Here is a 23,662-nt window from a genome sequence, read left to right on the forward strand (position 1 = left end):
AAAAGAACAAAAAAATATTAAACCACCTGATTGATCACAACGCATCACTTTCGGCAACAAACCTGGATCTGGGAAGCTAATAGGTGTCATACCTAGTAAGATGGAATCTAATTGAACAAATAGAGATGCTTTCTTCATTTATCCATCGTTTCTTGATTAGGATCCATTTGCATTAAGCACAGAAGGACATATCCACTATTTACTATTCTCTGCATTGCTATGGAAATTCAAACTACCCAAGAGTTATGAAAGCTTTGAAATAGTTCCCGTTGCTAGGAAACTGCTTTCTTGGTGCCTGAACATTCTTCTCATCTCTCCTGTCTCTGGCTGTGCCTGGCTCTAAGACAATCGTACAGCTTGGTGTCAGAGGGGAAAAATAACACCACCGCAGTGCAAAATAAGCTGCAGTAAAAACCTTTTCACTAAAAGGAAGGAAAAAAATGGAAAGTGCTTAAATGGATCATTTTGTTGTAGCGGTATGTGAGGATCCCGGGGCTGCTGGTAGCCTGAGCAGCAGGGCCAAGCTCCTCTTTTCTCTTTCCCCGGCACTGGTGGGAGGTCCAGGCTGCACCAGATGAGGTCCCCGAAGCTTCATCCAAACCTGGGAAGCGATTTTGCAGCAAAATGCTTAAAATAAACATGAACGGGTTTTTCTTTCTCTCTCTCTCCTTCTCCCATGCCCCTTCCATCTTTTTTTTTTCCTGTCAATTTCCCATTTCATCTTATTATTTCCATAAAAATACACAGAATACAAAATTATTTACAAGCACGTGACAGGGACTATCCGAAGCAGACAGGCATCCTTAGCTATCTAATCTAAAGCCGATATTCTCCCCCAAATAAACTATTAAAAAAATAAATGAAGCCACTAGTGGGGAAATAACTAGACAGCCATTTGAAAAGAGGTCATATTGCATATAATAAAGTTCAGATGGAGAGTTGCATGACTCTCCCAGCTTGATTTATAAGGAAATGAGGTCGGACTCATTAGGATGGAAGGTACATTGTTTGGTCCCCCAGGAGGGAGGGCAGGGACTTCCGGAGTCTTTGAAGAGGAGGGAGGGGGTGATGGGAGATGTCAGAACTTAACGGGGTCCTGCTTGGGGTGGAGGAAGAAGAAAGTGAAAGTTTCAAGTAGGGGAAGATGGAGAGAGGATACTGGGTGTACAGCTTCCTGAGAAAAAAAGCCCGCAGTGAGTCGTAGAGAGTTGATTCTCCTCTGAGCCCCTGTGGGGCACATGGAGGCATAAAGCAAGTGACTTGTTCTTGGCCACAGGGGGATTTTTTTTTTCAATGGCTGTGGCTGTAGCATCAAGAGAAAGACACTGCTGATGACCTTTGAGGGCACAACATTAAGTGATGTCTTAGAGCATTCTCCTTGGGGTGCGCAGTGGCTTTGGTGAAAGGCCATTGTGAGTGTGTCATGAAGAACAGATTTGAGAGAGTGAGTGAGGGGCCCGGGGTGGGGAGGATCAGGGTTCTGGTGCTAACTTTCCCACTTGCTCGGAGGGAAGTCGTGTATGGACAAGAAACAAAGGGAGAGGATGGTGGCTGGCTAGGAGCTTTATTTTTGTCACGCTGAACTGAAGCTTCTGAAAGAAATACATTTAAGATGTTTTGCTTGCTTTGTTTTTAATAAAACAGAATTTGGGTCTGGAAATGAGAGAAAAAGGCTTAAGGTACCACCATAAAGCTGGATTTTAATCGGAACAGAGAGTGGGAAGCACTTTAAATAGGAGTGGGGACAGGATGCAAGCAAGGACCAGATGCTCATAGTCCTACAGACTTTTTCCCAGGAACCCCCAGCCACCCTTCACCCCATAGTCATCCCATTTCTTAGGCAGGTAAATATGAATCTTACCTCATTCCAGATTAAGCTTTCCTGATTTGAGCATAATTATGATGATGTCATGAGCATTTCTATCCATCTTCATCTGCACACATGGTTCTCCAACTCTATATAGAGGCTTCAGAGCTTAACAAGATCTTGAAATCAGATTCGTAAAATGGAATCAGTGAACACGTTAAGACACAGAGAGTTCATGGCGGAGACTGGCAAACTCGGGCATGTCTGCCAGGTAGCATCCAGCTGTGGCTTGCGGTTAACTCAAAATTCTTCTGAGTACCTGGCTGCATGGACAGGCAAATCTCACTGCCCTCTCCTTTCAGACCCCAGGGTCCCAGCTTGCCACGTTATTAAACTGGTTGTTGACTATGTCTGGAATAAAGATTTAAAACAAAAACAAGAAATAAGAGGTCGTGAATAAAGTTTTTATTTTCTGCCTCGAAGTGGATGGCGTGAGGCTAAGATGGAACGTCCGTGAAGGCACGGGTGGAGGTGTGTCTGGGGTATAACTTCCCTTCCCTTCTTTTCTCATCTGCCTGGGGAAGAAATGCCCCAGAACTCGTATGTGAAATGTTGCTTAGGGTAGTTTGTGTGACACACACACTCCCCTCAAGCTGATACAAAAACAGAAAGATCTACAACAATTTGAGATTAAGATCCTTTAGGTGTTAGAGAATTTCAGTAGAAAGTCGTTAGGACTGAAAATTTGGGACCAAAGTCTCTAGTTTTCCTGCAATGTATAGTAAATGACAAACCGTTTTTGTTTATTTCCTTTACTATCAGAGAAGTCAAGTATTATTTTAATAATGTGTAGTCATCACGGTGCTCATGTTGGTGGGTATAATACCCTTGAAATAGAGAACAATCGTATGCATTCACTTAATGGTGAAATTATATGAAATAGAATATGATTTAAAAGCCATTTGTTCAAATATGAATCAATAGAAACAATACTAGACATTAGATTCAGGAAAAAAAAAACAAAACACAGAACATTTAAGAAACTCATGCCCTCCCAAGCTAACAATCTCAAATAAATACAAGACTGTAACTTTCTTTTCCTGGCTTAAAATTGCCCTCTGGAATTGGGAAGTTCAAGAAGACAAACTGCAGGGGAAGCTGTGCTCTTAAAAGGGGATGATCTGGGGTCTGCTGCCAAGTACACAGCCCGTTTCAAACAGCACAGCTCTCTCCTGTGAGCTTCCTCTAAACTGCATCACTGCCAAGCATCGCTCTGTGCTCTTCCCCAGCGATCTCTAAATCTGGCACAGCCTTTCACAGCGACGCTGCCAGCTGCCTTCCGAGTGAGGACCAGGGGAGAAGCTCTCGCTGGCTGCTGCAGAGATGAACCCAGTCACTGTCCCCGGGGGAGGGACAGGAGCAGGACACGCCCTGTGCACCTCTTTGAACTCTCATCCCAACCAGGAGTCCATCCATAGGAAAAGAGTTGATAGCTTTTTCAGCTTTTAGAGCATATCCCCCAGCAGGATCTGGTCAGGATGACTTTGGTGGTACCCAGTGGGAGACTTTAAGAAGACAACCTGATAGCGCGCTGTGGTCCTGTCACCTTACCTTAGAAGATGTTTCTTGCAAATTGTTGTTATTAATTATTATTATTATTATTATTTCACAACATGACATCAGGTTTCCTTGAGGTCACCTATATATCCTAGGGCTATTCACACATCTGTTCTTTGCTAGTTCCCTGATACAATTTAACCCTCTGTCTGGGTGTCAATTAAGGTGAAGACCTCTGGCAGAGCATTATAAAATGAGGACATTTTGAAATCTAGATTTTAACCATGCCATAATGTCCTAAATGCTTAATCTAGACAGGTTTGCCTAAAAATTGTATTTACTTGTCTTACACAAGTTTAAAAAGTGATAAGCTTGGAAGAGCTCAGAGGTATAATGATTTTGATGTCTAAAAATACATTTTTAATTAAGTTGTTACTTAAAATAAGTAACTTGTTCTCCACCAATAGTAAGACAGCTTAAAGAGCTTAAATAGTAAATATCTGAATCTTCTAACAATTATTTTTCTGTGACCTTAGTCACAAGACAAGGAAAACAGTGGAGACTGTGCCTTTCCACGGTTGTAAACATGACTGTCGGCACATTCCATTTCAGCACGAAATAGCCACATCGAGCTTCTGTCTTTTGTTTGTTTTTACACTTTTGCTTTGTTTGGAATTAAAGTCCTTGTAGACTGGCTTTTTAAAAAATTCTAGTTATCCTCTATCAGTACAATTTACTTTGATTCTCCAAAGATAAGAGTCTCTTTGTTTACCTGATGGAAATTCCATTCAGTTATCAAAATGCTTCCAAATAGATGCATATGTGTTTTCCAGGTACTGTCCTGCCTGAAGCCCCTTTTTCGTGATAAGCTGTAGGTAGTATGACCGTGTTGGATAAATATTTAAGGCTAATTCATTTAGATTGCCGGAATGCATTTTAAAGATTTGTTTTTAAACTATCAAACGGAGCAGTTGGGATCAAGTGGAGTTTCTCGTGCAAAGCTTTCTGAATTAGAAGGAACAGAGACACTCGAAGTGTCAGAGAATCTAACACTTAAATCCTGGCACTTATATATATGACCATTAAAACTGCCTTGAATTTACTGGAGAACTTTTATGTTTTTCTGTTTTATATTTCTTTTGAAGAGCATTGACCGACTTACGAGGGTCATATCATTCTCCAGTGTAGAAACACCCTCAATCCATTGTCATATTTGGGAGTTTGGTAGTTTAAGGTATTGATTGTGTGTGTATGTGTTTGTGTGTGTGTGTGTGTGATGAAAAAGAGACCTCTTTTACATCTCCTTCAAGTGATCAGAGAGTGGATTTTGATGAGAAACCTACAGAAGTTGCTTTTCCATCTGTCATTGTCAGACAAAAATAACCTTGACCACTGCACAACAAAGGTCTGAAAGTAAAGTGGCTGGTGAGGAAGAGGGGAAATAAAGTTTGGTTTTGCCAAGTGCCACCTTTCATTATAGACTCTGGTGTTTAGAAGCAGACCTGGGAAAACATCACGTGACAAGCTCCTGGAAGGCGACATTTCTAACGTATTATTTATCTTCCTTTATAAACTGGGTGCTCCTTCAACAGTGGCCTCAGGGCACAAGCAGAAAACTAGCATGTGTCTATTTTTCTGACATTAGTTCTAAGGATTTTTTTTTTTTCCTGAAAACAGATATACTTTCTTGGAGTTCATCCCCCAAATGTAAATCTCTTTTTTTTTTAATCTTTTAAAATTTTTTTCAGTTTTGGGGGAGGAGGTAATTAGGGTTTTTTTCTTTATTTACTGTTTTTAGTGGGGGTACGTGGGATTGAACCCAGGACCTCATGTATGCTAAGTACCCACTCTCACTGAGCTATACTCCCCGCAACTCCTTACAAAAGCAGATTTCCATGTAACAGAAACAGAGACCATCCAGCAAACACTAGACTTATTAGCCAGTATGTAATGATATTTTGATTATTAACTGTGTCAGTTTATGACCTACAGCTGTGACCTCTTAATCTAAAAAGGAGGAGGAAGGAAGCATTTGCTTCTACAGAGTCTACTTTGTCCATGTCGTGTCTCCATCGGGAGAAACTGGATGATTTAGTTCCGAATATGTACCCCATTGTTCAGGAAAAGATAATCAGATGAAAAGCTCCCTGAGCCTGAACTTTTCCTGATGTGTTTGAAAGAGGAAATAAAAAAATCGCCTTGCTGGGTTGTATCAGGCAACTCCTCATTCTCCCCCCACCCCCACCCCGCCCCCAGGAAATCCCAGATTTAGAAATTCTAGAATCAGAGAATGGAAGAGAGGTCAGAGGACAGAGAGAGCGCCCATCCTCCCCTCCCGTAATTCACAGCCATGGTGACCGCATCGCCAGGACCAGAACCAGGGGGAGAACCCCACGTGGGCGGAGGTTTCACTGTGGTGGTGGCTGAGCTCTGTGTCACTTGCCACAGCTTGTAGTTTAGGAAAGAGGCCGCTAATGACTTAAGTAAATGGGTGTGAAGAACTGAAAACAACTTCAGGTTTTCCCCTGGCCAATGATACGTGAACTGCGCACATCGCACAACAAAACAGGGAGAGGATATTCCATGTCAGTGTTTTTCAAAACCAGGTCAGCAGGTGTTTCCCTCCGCGGTCTCCCCAGTGGTGCTTCAGCAAAATAGGGGGAATGCCATGTCATCTGTGCTTTGGTTTTTAATCCAATAAAACAGATAATAATAAGCGAGGAGGAGAGTATTGATAATGTGAAGTCAGAAGAACCCCCAAATATTAGGAATTTGTGTTGCCTTTGACTGACATCTCTGGTGATGCCCACACACAGCCTGCTGGGGTTCTGAGGAGCCACAGGACCAGGCAGGACCTGTTGACCTGGAGGCATCAGGAGATCAGAATAGCGTCAATGGATTTGTGTGTTTGTTATTCATCTATTCAGGTTTATCCACTTGTTTAACAAAGGATTTAACAGTCTTCAAATTTCCTGATATGTTTGTTCTTGGCTCAGAATCCAGTTGTGAATGGGTATTAAGGAAGTTTAGCTTTCCGAAGTGAATTTTTTTTTAAGACAATCAACCAGAAACAGAGTTGTTTTGTTATCTTTGTGTTTGTGTTTGTGTGTGTGTGTGTGTGTGTGTGTGTGTTTTCACATCAGGGCACTTAGTACTTGAAGGGAGACAGAAATGTTCTCCCCAGTATGCCTTACATCAGACACACAAGGAAAACCCCAAATCAGTTTCAGTCGAAAGATCATGGCGTAATCTCATTGTTTACAGTATTTAAAGCTGTGATGAAGATCATGTCATACCAAACAGTAAATCCCCCTTGAAAGACACGTATTGTTTGTAGCAGTGGAAATAAACCTGCCTTCTGGCAGGAATGATTAATACTGAGCCAGGCATAGCCTTGTGACAGCTGAGCGGTTCCCAGAACTTCCATCTATAGATTATGGCAAGTGATGAATTGCCTTGTCAAAGAGCAAAGTCCAGGTGCACCAGGGTTTGTATTACAAAGTAAACAAAATGGGTATTGGATAATAAAAAACAATGATAACTGTTTTCTCAGTCGATTGCCAATACAGACAGTATCTGGCCATTACCAAGCGAGAAGGAAACCAACGTTTGCCATTTTTTTTTCACAGGTTCAAGATGCTTTTCGATGCCGATTGAGAAACTGTCAGGACCCAATCAATGCTGATTCCTCAAGCTCTTTTCCTAATGGGCATGCTCAAATCATGGTGAGCGTTTACTTCCCCTCCCAAGCTCGATGCAAGTTATGATTTCTCAAGGGAATAAATAAATATCCTTATTAGCAAATTACTATCAAAGTTCCATTTTGGGGGGGAGGTAAATAGATTTATTTATTTATTCATTTACTTAATGGAGGTACTGGGGCTTGAGCCCAGGACCTCGTGCGTGCTAAGCACATGCTCTACCACTGAGCCACACCCTCCCCCTTCAAAGTTCCATTTTGAGTGATGTTGACTGCAGTTCGTTGGCAGACTTGGAACTCTGATGCCTGATGACGATTCTGTCTGGAGTTCAGGATCCATTCTCGGCCCCTGGGGGTGTTGAGTGTGGGGTTTCTGTGCAATACCGGAGGGTGTGTTCATCCTCACGCAGAATTGGGGATGGCAGCGCATCCGTAGGATCACGTGTGTTTACAGATCAGAGCACTATGCACTTGCACGTCTGGCCTTAGAGCGAGACCTGCAGTGGTTCTGACTTTGTGTGCTCAAGAGACTCTTCAGAGGAGCCGCGCTGCAGAGCAAGGAATCCAGGATCCCTGGGGTGGCACCCAGGCATCGGTGGTGCCAGTGGGCAGGCCAAGACATGACTCATTGCCCTAGAGCGTGAGGGGCAGACACGCTTCCAGCAGAAGGTCAGCTCTTGTATGTGAGCTCTGACTGTTGTTGGGATGAAGGGTACCTTAGCCATAACCACTTCCATACAGCTTAGAAATGAAGTAAGGTTTGAACTGTGTCATTAAAATCATGGCTTAAATAGAGTTTTCTTAGTAACATACATGATTTTTGATTAGTGTCTTTGGATTAGGCAGCATAAAACTAGTCTAAATGATACACTGGTAACTAAGACGGGAAGAAGGAATAATTAATTCCTTATTAAAAACAGAGAGATAAATATGGATATCTTGAATTTAATATTGATTAAGATGGGCTAACTTAATTTCATCATTAAAAAATAAACGAATTGTTTAGAATAAAAGTTTGTTGGAAAATATGAGGATGGAACTAAGGTCGAGCTGTTTCCAGGCCAGATTAGGATCGTTTAATCTTCAATTTTAATTCCTAAACTTGAAAGCCTTTTGTCACATTTTTGTGAAAATGGGTCATCAGAAGAGCTTATTTTGACTATTAAAGGTTTGACAAAGCTGTATTATACTACCTTACAAACAACATATTCAAATGAATGCTTAAAAATACAAATAGCAAAGATGTTTATTTAAGTATCTTCAAAATACTGCACATTCCAATGTTTTTTATTGTGGTTTAAGGAATTGCATTAAAATTCTGTTGTTGTATATCTGATGTTAGTCTCCTGAGTGAAGACAACAGTGGGTATAGTATTGCCTTATTAAAATCGTGGGCTGTGTTTCCACTGATTTTAGCCAACATGCAGAATCTAGAATATACTCTTAAAAGCAGTCTGATTATTCCTTGGGAAATTTCCTTTGCACAAAATGATGTCCTGATACTGCCTAGTCAGATACTTGTTAACTTCAGACAATTTGATCTGTAAACGTCACTGAGGTCTTCATTAAATGATATAATGTATGTAAATGATGATTCTATGTCTTATTATTTCTTGTTACAGACAGACTTTGAAAAGGATGTAGACATCGCTTGTCGATCAGGTAAGACTATTTGAATCTTGAAAATAGAGTCATTAGATGTTCAATCATTTTTATGGTTCTTGATTTTAAAGAAAATCCTGTGGTTTACACATCATCATATATTCATGAAGATGAAAAAACTGAGTCTTTCAAGTGGAGGCATTGTAGTAGCAGAACGTAAGAGAAGGGAGGGAATGAGATAGAAGGAGAGAGAGGAAATATGAATGGGGGATGAGAGAACATGCAAATGGTTAATTGGGAGCACCATGACAGCAGGAAGGCACTGACTTAGAGACTTCCATCCACCTGCTACTGGTTGCCAGGTAGAAGGCTGCTCATGTAGTCTCTGTGCTTCAGATTTCTCATCTATAGAATATAGGTCATTGTAAGGACAAAATACCATTGTGTGTGTGTTTGTGTGTGTGTGTATGTGTGTGTGATAGTTGTATTTTCAGAAGGGATCGGGACAGAGTGTGACACACTTTGCCTTGGGTGCTGGATTTCATTGACCATGGGGCTCAACTCTCACCAAGTGTAGATGACACAAAAGTTTTGAAAGGGCACTACCCATTCATTTTTCGAATAATTCCAGTTGTTAAAAATGCTCCTTTATATTGGGACAAAATATCCCTTATTTATCATGGGTTTTAGGGCTGCTTTCTAGAATAAGAATGAATATCTGCTTCATCTAACTTGCCAACTGTTTGAAAGCAAATACTGTTTAGCCCAATCCAGATCTTTTTTTCTCCAAACCATGTTCCTTCACTCGTTGCTCATAGCATTCTCTCAGGCACGCTGGGTGCCCCAGGTAGCCTCCAATGTGTCAATAACTTTAAAAATGATACCCAAATGTATACATTCTTAGCCAGCACGTAGCACAGTGTGCTCTTCACTTATATTAATGGTGTCTATGTTTGCATCTGATGGCATAGCAGCTGGTACAATACTAGTGTCAACTTGTCATCTAAAATCTCCAGGATAATTTGTAGTGGCAGTCAGGGATTTCCCAGGCTGTGATTATGAAAAAGTTCTGGGTTTTTTTTGTTTTTGTTTTCCCTTGAAGAAAAGTCTGGCCTTTGCATTTATCTCTATTTGCTATTTTCTTACTAGTTTCAGGTTAGCACCCTTATCCATTTGAAATTGGCTTCGGCCATTGAAAGTTTGATGTGAATGCCTTCTAAATCTTGATCCAAACTTCACCAATAAAGGAATTGTATTTATCTTGTTCTCTTCTGTTAAGTTACCCATTGTCCCCAGATTCATTGCATTCTGTGATTTAGTATTTTTAATATGGGCCAGTATCATTATTTTGTTAGAAAAAAATTCTCTTAAGGTTTTCATTTTCTATCTGTGCCCTTTTTAGCTGAGCTTCTCAAGAACTTGATTCTATATTTTTCTAGGCATTTCCTTCTATGTTGAGGTATATTTAGTGTTAAATTCTCAATTTATGGTCTCTAAATAATCTTTCTCTAAGTTTGGTTGAAATTCACTCTCCAAGGGGTAGAACATATATCTGAGTCTGCAAAATATTCAGGTGCTTTTTGTTTTGTGTTTCTTTGCATTTTGCCTTTCACAACTTGATTAATTTCTCTCAAAAGTCCCATCATTTCAACATGGTGTTTGTATGTGTAGGTGGTGTCGATTTGTTTATGTTGTCTACTTAGAATTTGGATATCCATTTTAAGCAAATCTAAGAACCAGACACATTTCTCATATAGAGTAGACACTACTTCATAAGAATTATATTTCCCCAAATATTTAAGATATATAAATTTTCAGTAAAGATGGCTGTATCATTTAAGAAAAATATGCTGACTATAACTGCAAATCATATTACATTTATACAAACTAAATGTACTTTATACAAATGCAGATAATGAAATCAATATTCGGTACCAAGATTTACTTTTTAGTTTACAATATAGTCATGAAAGTATGAAATTGTCTATATGTTCTAAATATAATAGGTTCCTATAAATCACCTTTAAATTGTATTGCAATAAATTTTGAATTAATTTTTACATACAGTTAAGGATTAAGTATGTTTTTCCCTGAATTTGGAGATATTTTAAGGTATTTTATTTGAAATGTTACAAAATCTATTATTTTAAAAAATTTTATCCCTGAATAGTTTCAGAGATTAAATTGTAAATTGTTCCTGGCAACCACAATTTACTACTTATATTATTTTAAAAAGTCTGGAAATAACCTTTTTAAACTGAATTATTCTACTTTTTTATATAATATTTAAATATATTTTTAAAGTCACATCAAATTGTGGATTAATAAAAAAAATATGTGATGTAGATTTAACATCTTTAACATCTAAGAAGAAAGAGGCCTAACACAATAATGAAATACAGTATCTCTAAAGATACAGGATATTATATGAATGATACATGTCTTGAAATAATGTGAAGGCTTCTCTCTGTAATAGGGAAAGACGTTCATAATCTTCTATTTTTCAGCCTCTACTTTAATGCATAATAATTAGGATCCTATTTGAAAACTGAATAATAATGGGTAAAATTGAATATGGTTGAAACGTTCCATGCGGAGACAATAAACCAAGTACTTTATCGTTATCTCTCGCCTAATGGAATGTTCAGTGACAATGACCCTGCCTGTTGATATGACAGCATTGGGTGCACGTGTTGAACCAGCTTGTATGCGGCGTTGATATGTATTCTTTCAACACCAGCATTACCAAGAATACCTCTTCAGAATTTCATTCTCTCAAAACTGACAGCTCTTCACAACTAAGCATGTTTCAAGTCATTTTGCCTCTGTTACAGATAAACTATGACTTTCTTCTTACATAGAGGCAAAAAACGTAAAATATATTTTAATAAAGAATTTTGAAGTCGTATATTGATCATGTTGATTGGTTTTTCTTTGGTTCAGTTCATGTTTTCATTTGGTTCTCTTTCCTACTACAAGTTATGGTGCATTTTTAATTTTTCTCATTCATTATTTCCAGGCTTAAGATGAAATGGAGGTTTTAGAGGCTCATGCAGGTTTTGTCTTTTTTTTTCCTGCTTAAAGTCAGTTGACAGTTTTTATACTTCCTCAAGGGCATTGGAGCATATGGATTGATCTTGTTAAAATGCCTTGCTTTTTCTATGTGGAACTGAAGTTGATAACTACATTTGAACCTTGTATCTACCTTGACCATATGGACTTCATAGATAAATGCTCATTGGTTTTCAACATGCATAATTTTTCTATTTACTGAATAGAACCTGTAGAATACTTTAGGGGAAAACCATTTAAGAAAAAGTCAGATTCTTATGAATATATCCATAATTTTATAAAGCCTTTTACAGTAGATTAATGGGGAAAACTTCTCTGGTAATCTGCCTTTCCCCTGAAAAGTTAGGTAAAGTTATTTAAGGAGAGGGCACTGAGGTTTTTGAAAGCCCGTTACTCAATTTTCCGATATGTTTTCGCTGTGGGCTACCTAAGATCTCTTAGAGCATATCAGAATCAATAAAGAGTAATTGAGTAATCTGGACCAAATGCAAAAAAAAAAAATATGTAATTTTAAAATAATTTTTATTTTATTAAGGAAAATGTTTAGTAGAACAAGAAACAACAGAATACAGTAATACATGATAAGTGCATGCTAATTTTCTTTTATGAACTTTTTACATTCTAATTCACAGTTCTTCACAAGGATATCGGTCCTTGTCGAGCAGCCACAATAACAGGCACCCTCTCCAGGATTTCTCTAAATGATGATGAAGAAGAAAAGGGAACAAACCCTGAAGGGCTAAGCTACTCAACATTGCCTGGAAACGTCATTTCCAAAGTCATTATTCAGCAGCCCACGGGTCTGCACATGCCCATGGGTATGAATGAGCTGGGCAATCAGTGTTTGAAGAAAGAGAACACTGAACTGCGGAGAACTGTGTACTTATGTACAGATGATAATTTGAGAGGCGCTGACATGGACATAGTCCATCCTCAAGAGAGAATGATGGAGAGTGACTATATTGTGATGCCCAGAAGTTCTGTAAATACCCAGCCATCGATGAAAGAAGAAAGCAAAATGAATCTTGGCATGGAAACCCTGCCCCATGAAAGGCTGTTGCACTACAAGGTGAATCCTGAATTCAACATGAATCCACCTGTCATGGACCAGTTCAATATGAACTTAGAGCAACATCTTGCACCCCAGGAACATATGCAGAGTTTGCCCTTTGAGCCTCGCACAGCTGTGAAGAACTTCATGGCCGCTGAGTTGGATGATAATGCAGGATTATCGAGAAGTGAAACTGGATCCACAATATCAATGAGTTCTTTAGAAGTAAGCGATAAAACAAACCTTTGCTTGATATTGAGAGATAGAGAGAGAGAGAGAGAGAGAGAGAGAGAGATTGATTCGTGGGGTATGGATTAGGGAAAAAGAGTCACATTAGCTTTTGCAGATAAGTATTGTGTAAGAATTGGTGCACCTTGGGATTAAGATTTTGGACATATTTTTTTTTTCCTAGGAGAATGTCAGCATCCCTTTTCTCAAGATCATATTTTTAAAAAGGAACCCTCTCCACTTAAAAAGATACCTGTCAGTCATAATTCTGTCATGATGGGAACCGAGTAGAGCACTCATAAAAAACAGAAGATCCTTCTGATGTTTCTCAGATACCAGAGGTCCTTTGTTGGTTAAAGTAGTTTCTGGAGGGCACTACAAACTGAAACCAAGGTCTGGAGTTTCTGTGTGAGAGCAGCTGTTAAAAATAACAAAATTGGAATGTTCCAACGTGGTCTACCATTACACTCATTATAAACTTTGTTAGTACCTTAGATCAATATCTTTCAGAGTCAGTGTTTTGCTTTTAGCTCTTACAGAATTATGACCACGAAAAATTTTAGTCTTAAATTGTGAACTCTCAGGAGGGATATAAATTGAGCAAGTCAAGAGTCAGAACTCTGAGGTCCAACCACAGGGCTTTGTAAAAAGAAGAACTCTCCTTAACTTCTTTCCTACATATAAAGTGAGGTAATGAGGAGTCAACAGTAACAATAGCACTCATACTGTATTACAATTAATCAAGTAAGATCTACATCAAGTAAGGCAAATAATGCCTAATTTCCTATCAACATACATCCTGTTACTGTTTTACATGTGACTTTTATATTCTTTACCTGAAAGTTTTGCTATAAACTCACTGATGATACATTGCATATATCCCATTTACAATGCAATACAGGCATTCTTCTATATGTATTGCCAATTGTTTTAATATAATAGATTATTTCATAAGACACTATAATTGGTTGCCTACTCTTTCCATTAGAAACAGGTTGATAACCCTATGTTCTAGTGTTCAAAAGTGCCCAGAGGCTATTGCTCCTCCCCTCTCCCCACAAAGCTGTGCTTCTATGAGATCAAGATGAAGGGAGATCCTGAAAGGCTAGAGTAATTTGATGTGTAGTGTGATTTGAGGATTTCCCCAACCATATAGAGGAAATTCTAGATCAAAATGGGCACATAGATGGGCTCTAGGATAAATCCCTAAATTCTAGATCAGTCTTGAACAAATAGGGTTTCTGAGAAGAATCATTCCTTGGAACCGACAGCATAGGGGCAGTGAGACCAAGTTCATGCCAAGGTGACTGGAGTTCCTTCTGGACAAAAACATTCCGTCATTCTAATTAGTCCAATAGCTGCTGTTTTGGTTTCTAAGTTGCATATACCAGAGATGAGCAGGTCTACTACAGTAATGACCATATAAGCACAAACTACATAACATCTATGCAAAATCTTAAAAGAGTTCTTAAAAGAATTTTCTTAAAAGAATTTTCAGTGAGAGTGCATGTAATGAGGTGACATCGTAAGTAATCATAATGACCACATGGAATCTACTACCTAGATTGGCTCTTTAAAATGTGCTGGAGGGATTAAAATGGAATTGCCTTAAAACATTTTGCTTGTTATAAAAACATTTTACATCTAAAAGCCTAAAAACCTTGCTGAGTTTGATGGTGTACAGGTTGTGTGTGCTTGAACAATAGACTGTATTTCCAAGTTCTGCTTTTTTCAGTTCATAATTTTTCCAAATCTCCATATCCTTATTATTAAGTGTAAGAATCATATATAAGTCTGATTCAGCCCAAAGAGTTGCATTTAAATGACTTAGAAATCACAAGGCTTACATCTTGAAAAGGAAGAAAATTCAGGATTCAGAATGAAAATTCAGTTCTTCATTTTTATTCTTTCAAAGAGTTTAATAGTTAGTAATGGCTTAGGGTGACCATTTTAGGAGACAGTTGAAAGAGAATGTATAGATGTGGGAATGAATAATAAAAATTAGCATTTATATAGCATCTTTCATTAGCAGATCCTCAAATCACCTTAAAAACATGAATTAATTAATCTTCACAACACCTCTGTACAATGGATAAGTTGCTAAAATCCTTGAAGCAAAGTCATTCATTCAAGATTACAGAGCGAGTGCATAGAAAACCTAGGGCTAGAATCTTTCTGTCCTAATCAATTTGTGCTGTCTAAAAGAGACAGCAGTGTGCCTGAACATTGCCTTGAGAGTAACTTTTGAGTTAATCAGACCCTGGACAGACACTTGGTCGTATGGTATAAAGACATGAAATGGATGAAGTATGGATGTATACACCTAGCCGATTTTGGAGACAGGACGGTGGCAATGAAGATAAAGTCGGTGGCACGGTTTCCTTTAAGAGCAGAGTGAGTTGTTAACTCTGCTACACTGTATCCACAGTCACCCAGCGGGGAGGATGGTATCTGACAGCAAAGGAGAAGCAGAAGGATGACTAGAGTTTTCCACATGGAGAGTAGGGATCAGCAACAGCCAGGTGGTGTCTCCTAAGGAGACTTTGAAGGCAGCATGAAGACACAAGTAAGAGGATATATAAGTGGCAGCAGACTGTGCCCTGGAGCAGTTGAGTCTTCTGCTCGGAGTGAGACGGGAGGTCCCAGCCCCAGAAGCCTCCTTCCTGGGAAGCTGGGACAGCAGAGGACAGCCAGATGCCTCACGATCCTTTCAAGGATAGAATTGAAAGATGTTCATAGTAATTCAGGAAATTCAGGAAGCTGCTTCCAGAGGAGTGGGTGTTCACAATTTCCCAAGTGGGAAGTGGTGGGAGGGAGAAAAAGAAAAGGGCGAAAGCTACCAGTTGCAGCACAGAATGCAGTATTGGTGAGGAAATTGCGAGCGAGGAAACACAAGAGTCGAAGGAGAAAAAAAGAAAGCTCAAGAGTGGGTGGAAGTATTTATTCACATAAGCAGGAGACAACAAAGAAAGAGGGAGGCTTCCCAACCCTGAAGGCAATGCCAGCAGAAAGGCTCCGCGGGGAGCCTCCAGGGTACTTTGTTCCGCTAACCCTCAATTACTGAGAGAGTCTAACGAATGCATGAAGTTTCTTGCATAAAAGCATATCCAGCTTTTCTCCTTCCCTCATACTAATTTGTTCCTTTCTTTCATGCAATATGTCATCTTCCATTTTCCAAACTATCCCTTCCCAGAATGGCCTTGTGAAGCAATTCTGAAAACTCTAGATTTCCACAATGATGGATGAATTTCCATACTCACATGGTAGGATGTCCCGCCATGGCTCCAGTCCTAGGTGTCCTCTAATTGCTTTGCTCAAGGTTAAGAAGAATGAAATTGTCATCAGCATTCAAGTCATTCACTGTCAGTTAATGAGCAAAATGTGTTTAGTGCGTGGTACGTTCAGAAAGCAACAAAATTACTGGGTGCTGTGGAGCCCGTAGGGGAAAAAAAGAGGCATCATCGTTCTAAGTCGTTGAGGACTATGAGATACAGTTTAAATCTCTTGGATCGTGGTTCTATTTCTCTTTTGAAAACTGATGGATATATCAGTGTAAGAAGATAGGGCAGTGTTGGTTTCGAATCATTGGAACACCTGTATTTATTCAATGGCTTATAGCTGGTAGATCTCAATACGGCACATTTCCTTACTCAAAAGTCTTCCCAACTTGTGTGAAGGTCTAGGATCCATTCTTCACTCTTTCCCCTGTGTCTCCTGGGGTTGGTAAAGCTTCTTGTGTCATTGGCTCCTGAGTGGGTGAGAAGATTGGCCCCTGGGAAGCACTGAGAGACTGGAGGTTGGGGAGAAGAGAGAATCTCCGGGCATTTCTCCTGCTCTTTCTGCTTTTGGCGCCACCTCTTGTCTCTTTGGCTCCAGTTACGTAGTGTTTCCAGCATCCTTCAGGTGCCTAAGCCCCGGGCTTAGGTCCTTATCCTGTGAATCCTGGGTTACCTCGTGGTGTCTTATGTGGTTTCTCAGCTCCTCCATCACTTGAATTCCTATGAAGCACTTTGGTCAAATGTAAACACATGAAGTGGTTTCTGTTATTCTCCTGACATATCTTGCCTTAGCTTTTCTTATAACTAATCAGAGTTAGATAGTAAATTGCACAGTTTATTTTGGTTTAAACCAAGTTTTGCTCCTCCAGTTTTTCTGAACATTTAGGTATAAATTTAACAGTGCATCCCAACGCATGCTCAGATAAATCTCCCTCAATTTATAATTGAGTAAAAAGGGACACCATTATCAGCTAACTTTTTATACACCAGTTTTCCTCTGGACGTGAATTATAGAGCTCTCAGCATAATGGTTTTGGAAAGTAAAACCTTTTAGCTGTAATGTCACATCCCAGGTGCCTTCCTTATGGCTGTTGTGATCACTAAATGGGATGATGTGTGTGAAAACCCTTTGAAAATTGCAAGGAGCACTTCAGGTTGTAAGATTGGGTGATTATTATTTCATTACCATTATATCTTGAATATCAGTGAAGAAACTTGAATGTAATATTAAATCAATATTTAGGATATTAAACAAAATGTTCTGGCCACACTTGGGAACCGGGAGACTCCATCACTAACAGAAACCATTATAGAGCTGATCACTGTGCAGAATTATCTTTTAAAAAATTTTTTTTAACTCAGGGAGCTGTGGTAAAGAAAGGCTTGCCCTTGCTTTGTTTTTGCTTGTGGATTAGGGGATGAAGTCAGTCTTCTCTGCGGGCATACAAGCAAAAGTAGCTCAAATAAGTCATTTTTCAAAATTAATTTTTTTCAAGTTCCATTTACACAGATATTTTGAATGGATTTGGGATCAAAGTTCTCTCCTGGAGTCGGTTCATTGCTCAGCCTATAATAGAAACTTTTAATGGCAGTCACATTGCTATTTTATTAGTCCATGGAATCTTCCAGTGTCTTGTCCAGCTTAATTTGCAAGGACACAAAAAATAAAGTGTTCCCTCTGAGAAATTATTCATCATTCTATGAGACTTCGATACGGAGAGTCGCCTCTATGCATATACTCGCTAAGCATTCCTCTGAGTAGCCTCCTGCTGGGGTGCATTTTCTAACTCTGCAATCACCCTAAAAGATTCTCCCCTCTCTTAGTGATAGGCGTGCGTGCCTCTAAATTGTCTTCATCCTCTTGGCTGTCAATTGAACCATTCAAGATGGTTTCCTTTGTGTATCCAAATTCTCTCGGAGTATTCCCCAGCAAAACAGCAAAACGAAAACAGAAATCGAGTCATGTTTCTTTTGGATTTGTTTGGCTTCCATAGTGCAGCTCCTTCAGTCTTTCATCAGTAATTTTGTGAATGTCCACTATTGGGCCAGGACCTCTGCTAGATACTGGGGATATAAAAGTGGTCAAGATAGATGTGGTGGGTGGGAGGAAGGGTACGGCTCAGTGGTAGAGTATGTGCTCAGCATGCACAAGGTCCTGGGTTCAATCCCCAGCACCTCCATTAAATAAATAAATACCTAATCATCCCCACCCCACCCCCCAAATTTTTTTTTTGAAAAAAGACTGATGTGGATCTTGCCCCTGTGGTGATTAAACCCTATGGAAGAGACAGATGATGAATGATGAACAAATGAATAATCTAAGAGTGTGCTGGGTAATAACCATGTGAGGGAGAGAGAATTCTTTAGATACGTTGGCCTGGGAAGCCTTCTGAAATGCTCTACAGGGTGAAAAATGAAGTTAAGAAGGAACGTGGCCTGTGAGGAGTCGAAGGGTCATTGGATGTATCAGCCAAAAGAAACTGCAAGTGAAGCAGTCCTGAGGCAGGAAAGAGCTTGGAATATTCTCGTAGGATTGGAAAACCCATGTATGTAGCAAGAGATATGCTCCTTAAAATGGAATTGGAAGAGGAAAAAGATCCTTGTAAGACAATAGAAGTAAATGATGATGGTTAAAACAACTGTCATGATCTTTTCTCCATCCATCCATCCATCCATCCATTAATTTGATGGTTTGGAAGAGAAAGGATTAGGATCCAGGGGTGGCGGGAGAGGGCATGGAGCAGAAAGCTGAAGGACTGTTAGGAGGCTACTGAAGTCATTCAGACAGGAGATAAGAATGCCTTTGACCATGAAGCGGAAGTGGAGACAGAGAAGAGTAGGCAGATCAAGGTGTATTTTGGAGGTAGGGCAGGTAGCACCACTGATGGATTTGATGTGCAGGATGAGAAGTAAGGGCTGAAGGGTGACTCCTCGGTGCCTGGCTTGACTGACTTGATGTGCGGCACTTCCTGTGATGGGAAGGACACGGGAAGGACAAAGGTATTTGTAGCTTAAAAGATGGTATTGAAAATCATGGGAACGCAGTATTTCATCCAGGAGAAAATACGAGAAGAAAAGAAAACTGTGGGACTCAAAGTTAAGAAGGCAGGCAGTTGAGAGAGCGCCAAGGGCGGGGCGGGGAAGAAAACAAAAGGAAAGGCTGAGAAAGATGAGTGCTTTGATGAGGACGTGATTAACTTTCAAAAGCTTCTGAGAGTCCAATGAGATGAGCAGAGAAAACTGACCTTGGGAATCAGCCAGATGGAGCTCATCAAAGATCTTGCCAAGGAGAATTTAATGGGATGCTGAGGACGAACACAAGTTGGGGTGAGTTCAAAGTGGGAAATTAAGAAAAGGAGAGAGCACAGAAGAAATGTCACCTACTGTGACAAAAGGGGTGATTTGTATCAAGTTATTTGGGAACTAAGGGATATACGTATAGAGAGGGATTTATCTCTTCCTGAAATATTTCAACACCATCCTGGCTCATTTTAAGTTTATATGTAGCATTTCTTCAATTATCAACTTACCAGAAAAACTACTATCTTGATCACTTTTCTTTGTTGATTCTAATTGTTTAGACACGTAACCATTGTTTCTAACCTCTTTTATACCTTGCAATAACATTCCAGAGAGCTCAGAGGGACATATGAATAAACATGTAAGTCAGTTGCAGTTTCCACAGACTTCAGTGGTATGAAAGACTTTCCAACACACTGCAAAACAGGCTGAGAGATGGTGAGTGTTAGATGAGGAAGTGACGAACAGAAGTTAGCATTCTGTTCCTTTCATCCCATCGCAGATTGCCCGACCCTTCACATGTCTTTAAGAAAAACTAGATTTTGCAGTGGAATTCACATCATGGAAGTAGGGAAGTCTGCTACTGTGTTGTTGCATCCTTGCTTATAAAATATCCCATATTCAAATGACTTTTAAGTTATTTTATTTAATGCAGATTATTGTATATCGCCATCAGATTGTTCTCTCAACTACCATATTAATACATTTTTCTCCTTTAAAATATGATTGACAAGAAAAAGTTAATCTGCTTGACTTTGCTTTATGTTTACAAAGCACCCCAGGCCCCCTGCTGTCAGCCTTGGAATGACTGGACCCTCTAGTGCTACTCTTGCTTAGTTCTAGTAACTATCAGCAATGTTTCACAAGCATCTTGGCTCTAAAATATCAGCCTTTGTACCACTGAGCAGTTATTGCAAGACAGTGGAGAAAACACAGGGTTTGGAGTCAAAAGTCCTGAGTGTGAATCCCAGTTCACTTGATCACCGCCCAGGTGATGTAGGCAAGTTGCTTTAACTCCCCTGATCCTCAGTTTTCCTCATTCATAAAACCGAGGTAATGGATAACACTACCCTAACCATCCCGCAAAGCAGTGAGCGTCTTCAAACGTGAAAGCACGTTATAAACTATAAAAGATCAGAATACTTGGTCAGGGTTGTGGGGACTGAATAATATTATGCACGTTTTTATCTCTCTTGGACTCTAAAAGCCTGCCACGTTTTTTCCCACTCTCATTTTTAAGTCTTCACCGCCGTGTTCCCCAGCCTACCTTCCCTACTCACCCCCGACTATCTTCTGGCTGTTTTGATTGAAATCTGCTTCGTGTGTTCATTTCTTGGTCTCCTCCCTCAAGGTGGCTAGATCTGCTGTACCTCTTTGTTAGAACGTGATTTTAACTACGTGAGACAGACGAGCGAGAAACTTACTTATGGGAAGATATCCATTTTCTTTTCTCTATTTCACATCCATGTAGGTGACGTCTGCTCTTATAAGAATCTTCCTCAGGTGCTCTTCTGGGTTCCCATCTTTTGTTCTTGCTCCTGAAATCCAGAGCCTTCATCAATCTGTATCCATCAGCATCCCCAGTTCTTAGGCAGCACCGTTTTGCATTCAGAAGTGAAGAGGGCGACTTATGGCTGTTGTGACCTTTCCAACAGAGAAGCCCTCAAGGCGTGCAGCGGGAAGGGCCTCTTCGCTGGCCACCTGAACTCTTTGCAGAAGGTTTCACTATTTAACTTTCAGATAGAACAGAGAGCACATGATGAACATTCTCTAATAACTGCTTGAAACTAAATGTTTCCATGCTTGAATTGTGTTATTAGGAAGGAATATTTGCTTAATGCATATTTACGAAGTGTCGTGCTGAGTCACAGCCCTGGGAAGGCGAAGCGTCCAAGAGCAGAGTGGAACCCCTGCTATTTAGTCTCGCATCTTGCAGCAAAACATGTTGCGGTACGCTGGAGCCAGACTCCTATGCAGCACAGGCTGGTAACCGCAGAGTCAGGGAGACGGCAGAGCAGGGCGGGGTTAAAGGGCTTCCCACACACTGCGCTCCTTCCAGGATGTCCCCAGGGCTGGCCCAGGGCAATGCTGGCGACATGTCGAAAAGTGAGATCAGCATGCTGAGTTTCCATTGAATAAAGCAATTGTCTTCTCAGCCTGGGTTCTCAGTCTTAAGCAGCTCCACCCAAATCAAATTATTTCAGAAATTTCAAACTTTTTTTTTTTTAACAAAACCTTTTGCTATGTCGCCTTCTGTTTTCTGAAACATGCCTAAGGGAAGTTGCTTACATAGGAAGGTTCTGGTTCTATAGTGACAATTTTAACTCTAGCTGGAGAAATTTAGTCATAATTTCCAATAAACGACATTCGTTCCCTTCTTTCTCTCCTAATAGTCAACAGTTACAAGAACCTCTCACTTCTCTTGGATGTGAGTCCCTGTGAGGTTATTAAACTTTACAGTGTAGCAATTGGGATAGGAGAGGAAAAAATAAAACAGAAGTTTGTCCAATGGTTTACATACTTTTTTCCAGCTGCCTGAATCTTATATTTTTCAATAGTTATGAATTTTCCCTGCATTTCATTCCCACGTCCTCAAAAAACAAAAAACCTGTATTGGAAACTTTTGCTTTCCAACAATTTGGAGGATGCTTTCAACATTTATCAGACATTTCCTTCTGTACCCAATCATTCTAAGAATCCAGTGACTTCTTAAAGCAAATGTTAAGAATGCCTTCCTTACACTCATGTTCTATAACCACATCAGTTTCATTTTAATCCAGTTTCCTGATTTTTATCAGTGCATATTGATCTCTAACTAGATTCACGATCTGTTTAACAGAGTCGGAGGCACAGAGGAGCATGGTGAGATATTTACACCCACATCTACGTCCTGCTGGGGTGTGACCTTTATTTGTTTTACCAAATTAGAAGAACAACTTCAGTTCCTAAGGACTAGCACAGAGAAGGACTTTCCTGTCGTGAAGGACTACCAAATGCCAAGACATTTGTGGATGACACTTATATAGAACTTTGGAATGTAGACAGGGTGTCAGAATGTGGTAGAAATGAAGACTAGAAGGTGGTGAGTGGGAGGTCTTGAGGTGGCTGGATGAGTTCCCTGTACAGCTTTTAATCCTGTAGTAGACTTTAAGTCGCCTGCAAGGCTGAACTTTTTGTGGAAATTTTCACTTAAAGATTTACCCTTGTTGAAAAAAGTTAGAGTTAAGAGGCCAAGATGAGAAATATGTTGTATCTGTATGTTCTTCGATTTTAAAGGAAGCCCAAAGTACAAATGGAATAATGTAGATGGAATATTTTGAAGTCATAAAAATTTTCACAGGTTTTTGTGGGAAGGAAATCCTTATAACACACAGAAGCAGGATTATCTTATTGAAAACAATGATTTTCATTTTATTTGAATGACTAAATATAACTCTATTGGTTTTTCTTCTTTTTTAAAAAAAATATCTAACAGAGAAGAAAATCACGGTACTCAGACCTTGACTTTGAGGTAAGTGTCTAATCATTATTTTTATAATTTTTATTTCTTGAATTCAAAATGGGTATATAATTACTGAGACATATTACTCTGTGCAGCTATGTAGGAGTTCCACTCTTTTTTAATTAAAGGAGAAGTCAAACATTTTAAATTAAAATCCATATTGTGTAACTCATCATATAAAAAAAAAAAACAAGTTCTCATTGCTTTCAATGTGTGCTAAGTCTGAGATTTTCCAGACAGGTAAAGAATCCATTTCATAAATACTAAGATAGGCAGGCAGTTTGTGGTGAGAATTGAACGTGGTCAATTTATGTATCTCTCTGCTTGTTGGGAGGTATGAATGTCCGTTCCTTGATTTTTCCATATTTGTTTCATCTCAGTAACTATGTGAAGAGAGCCTGTGGGGAGGCTCTGGCTGGTTATCTAGGCTTCCTCCAGGATTGTCTTGCCTTGTGTCCTGATTCCGCTGTTTGTACCTGGAACGTGGTACACTCCAGATCCTTTTTGCCAGTTGCAAGTGTTGGTTTGATGTGCTCCTGTGTCTGGTAAATGTCTTCTCACAGAT

General features: G+C 39.7%; 1 protein-coding gene across 5 annotated transcripts in view; it reads left to right on the top strand.

The window, feature by feature from the left end:
- ADGRB3 (adhesion G protein-coupled receptor B3) overlaps positions 1 to 23,662 on the top strand; it is a 686,517-nt gene that overhangs the window by 645,528 nt on the left and 17,327 nt on the right. For 4 of the 5 annotated variants that reach the window (XM_074368743.1, XM_074368746.1, XM_074368744.1 and 1 more), the window contains 4 exons: positions 6,994 to 7,089; positions 8,687 to 8,726; positions 12,371 to 13,014; positions 23,071 to 23,106. In XM_074368743.1, the coding sequence (XP_074224844.1) occupies positions 6,994 to 7,089; positions 8,687 to 8,726; positions 12,371 to 13,014; positions 23,071 to 23,106 (816 nt within the window). The remainder of the gene's footprint in view (positions 1 to 6,993; positions 7,090 to 8,686; positions 8,727 to 12,370; positions 13,015 to 23,070; positions 23,107 to 23,662) is intronic. The other variant, XM_074368745.1, reaches the window with a different exon arrangement.

Source organism: Camelus bactrianus, chromosome 8 (assembly GCF_048773025.1).
Source record: "Camelus bactrianus isolate YW-2024 breed Bactrian camel chromosome 8, ASM4877302v1, whole genome shotgun sequence".
Lineage (NCBI taxonomy): Eukaryota > Metazoa > Chordata > Mammalia > Artiodactyla > Camelidae > Camelus > Camelus bactrianus.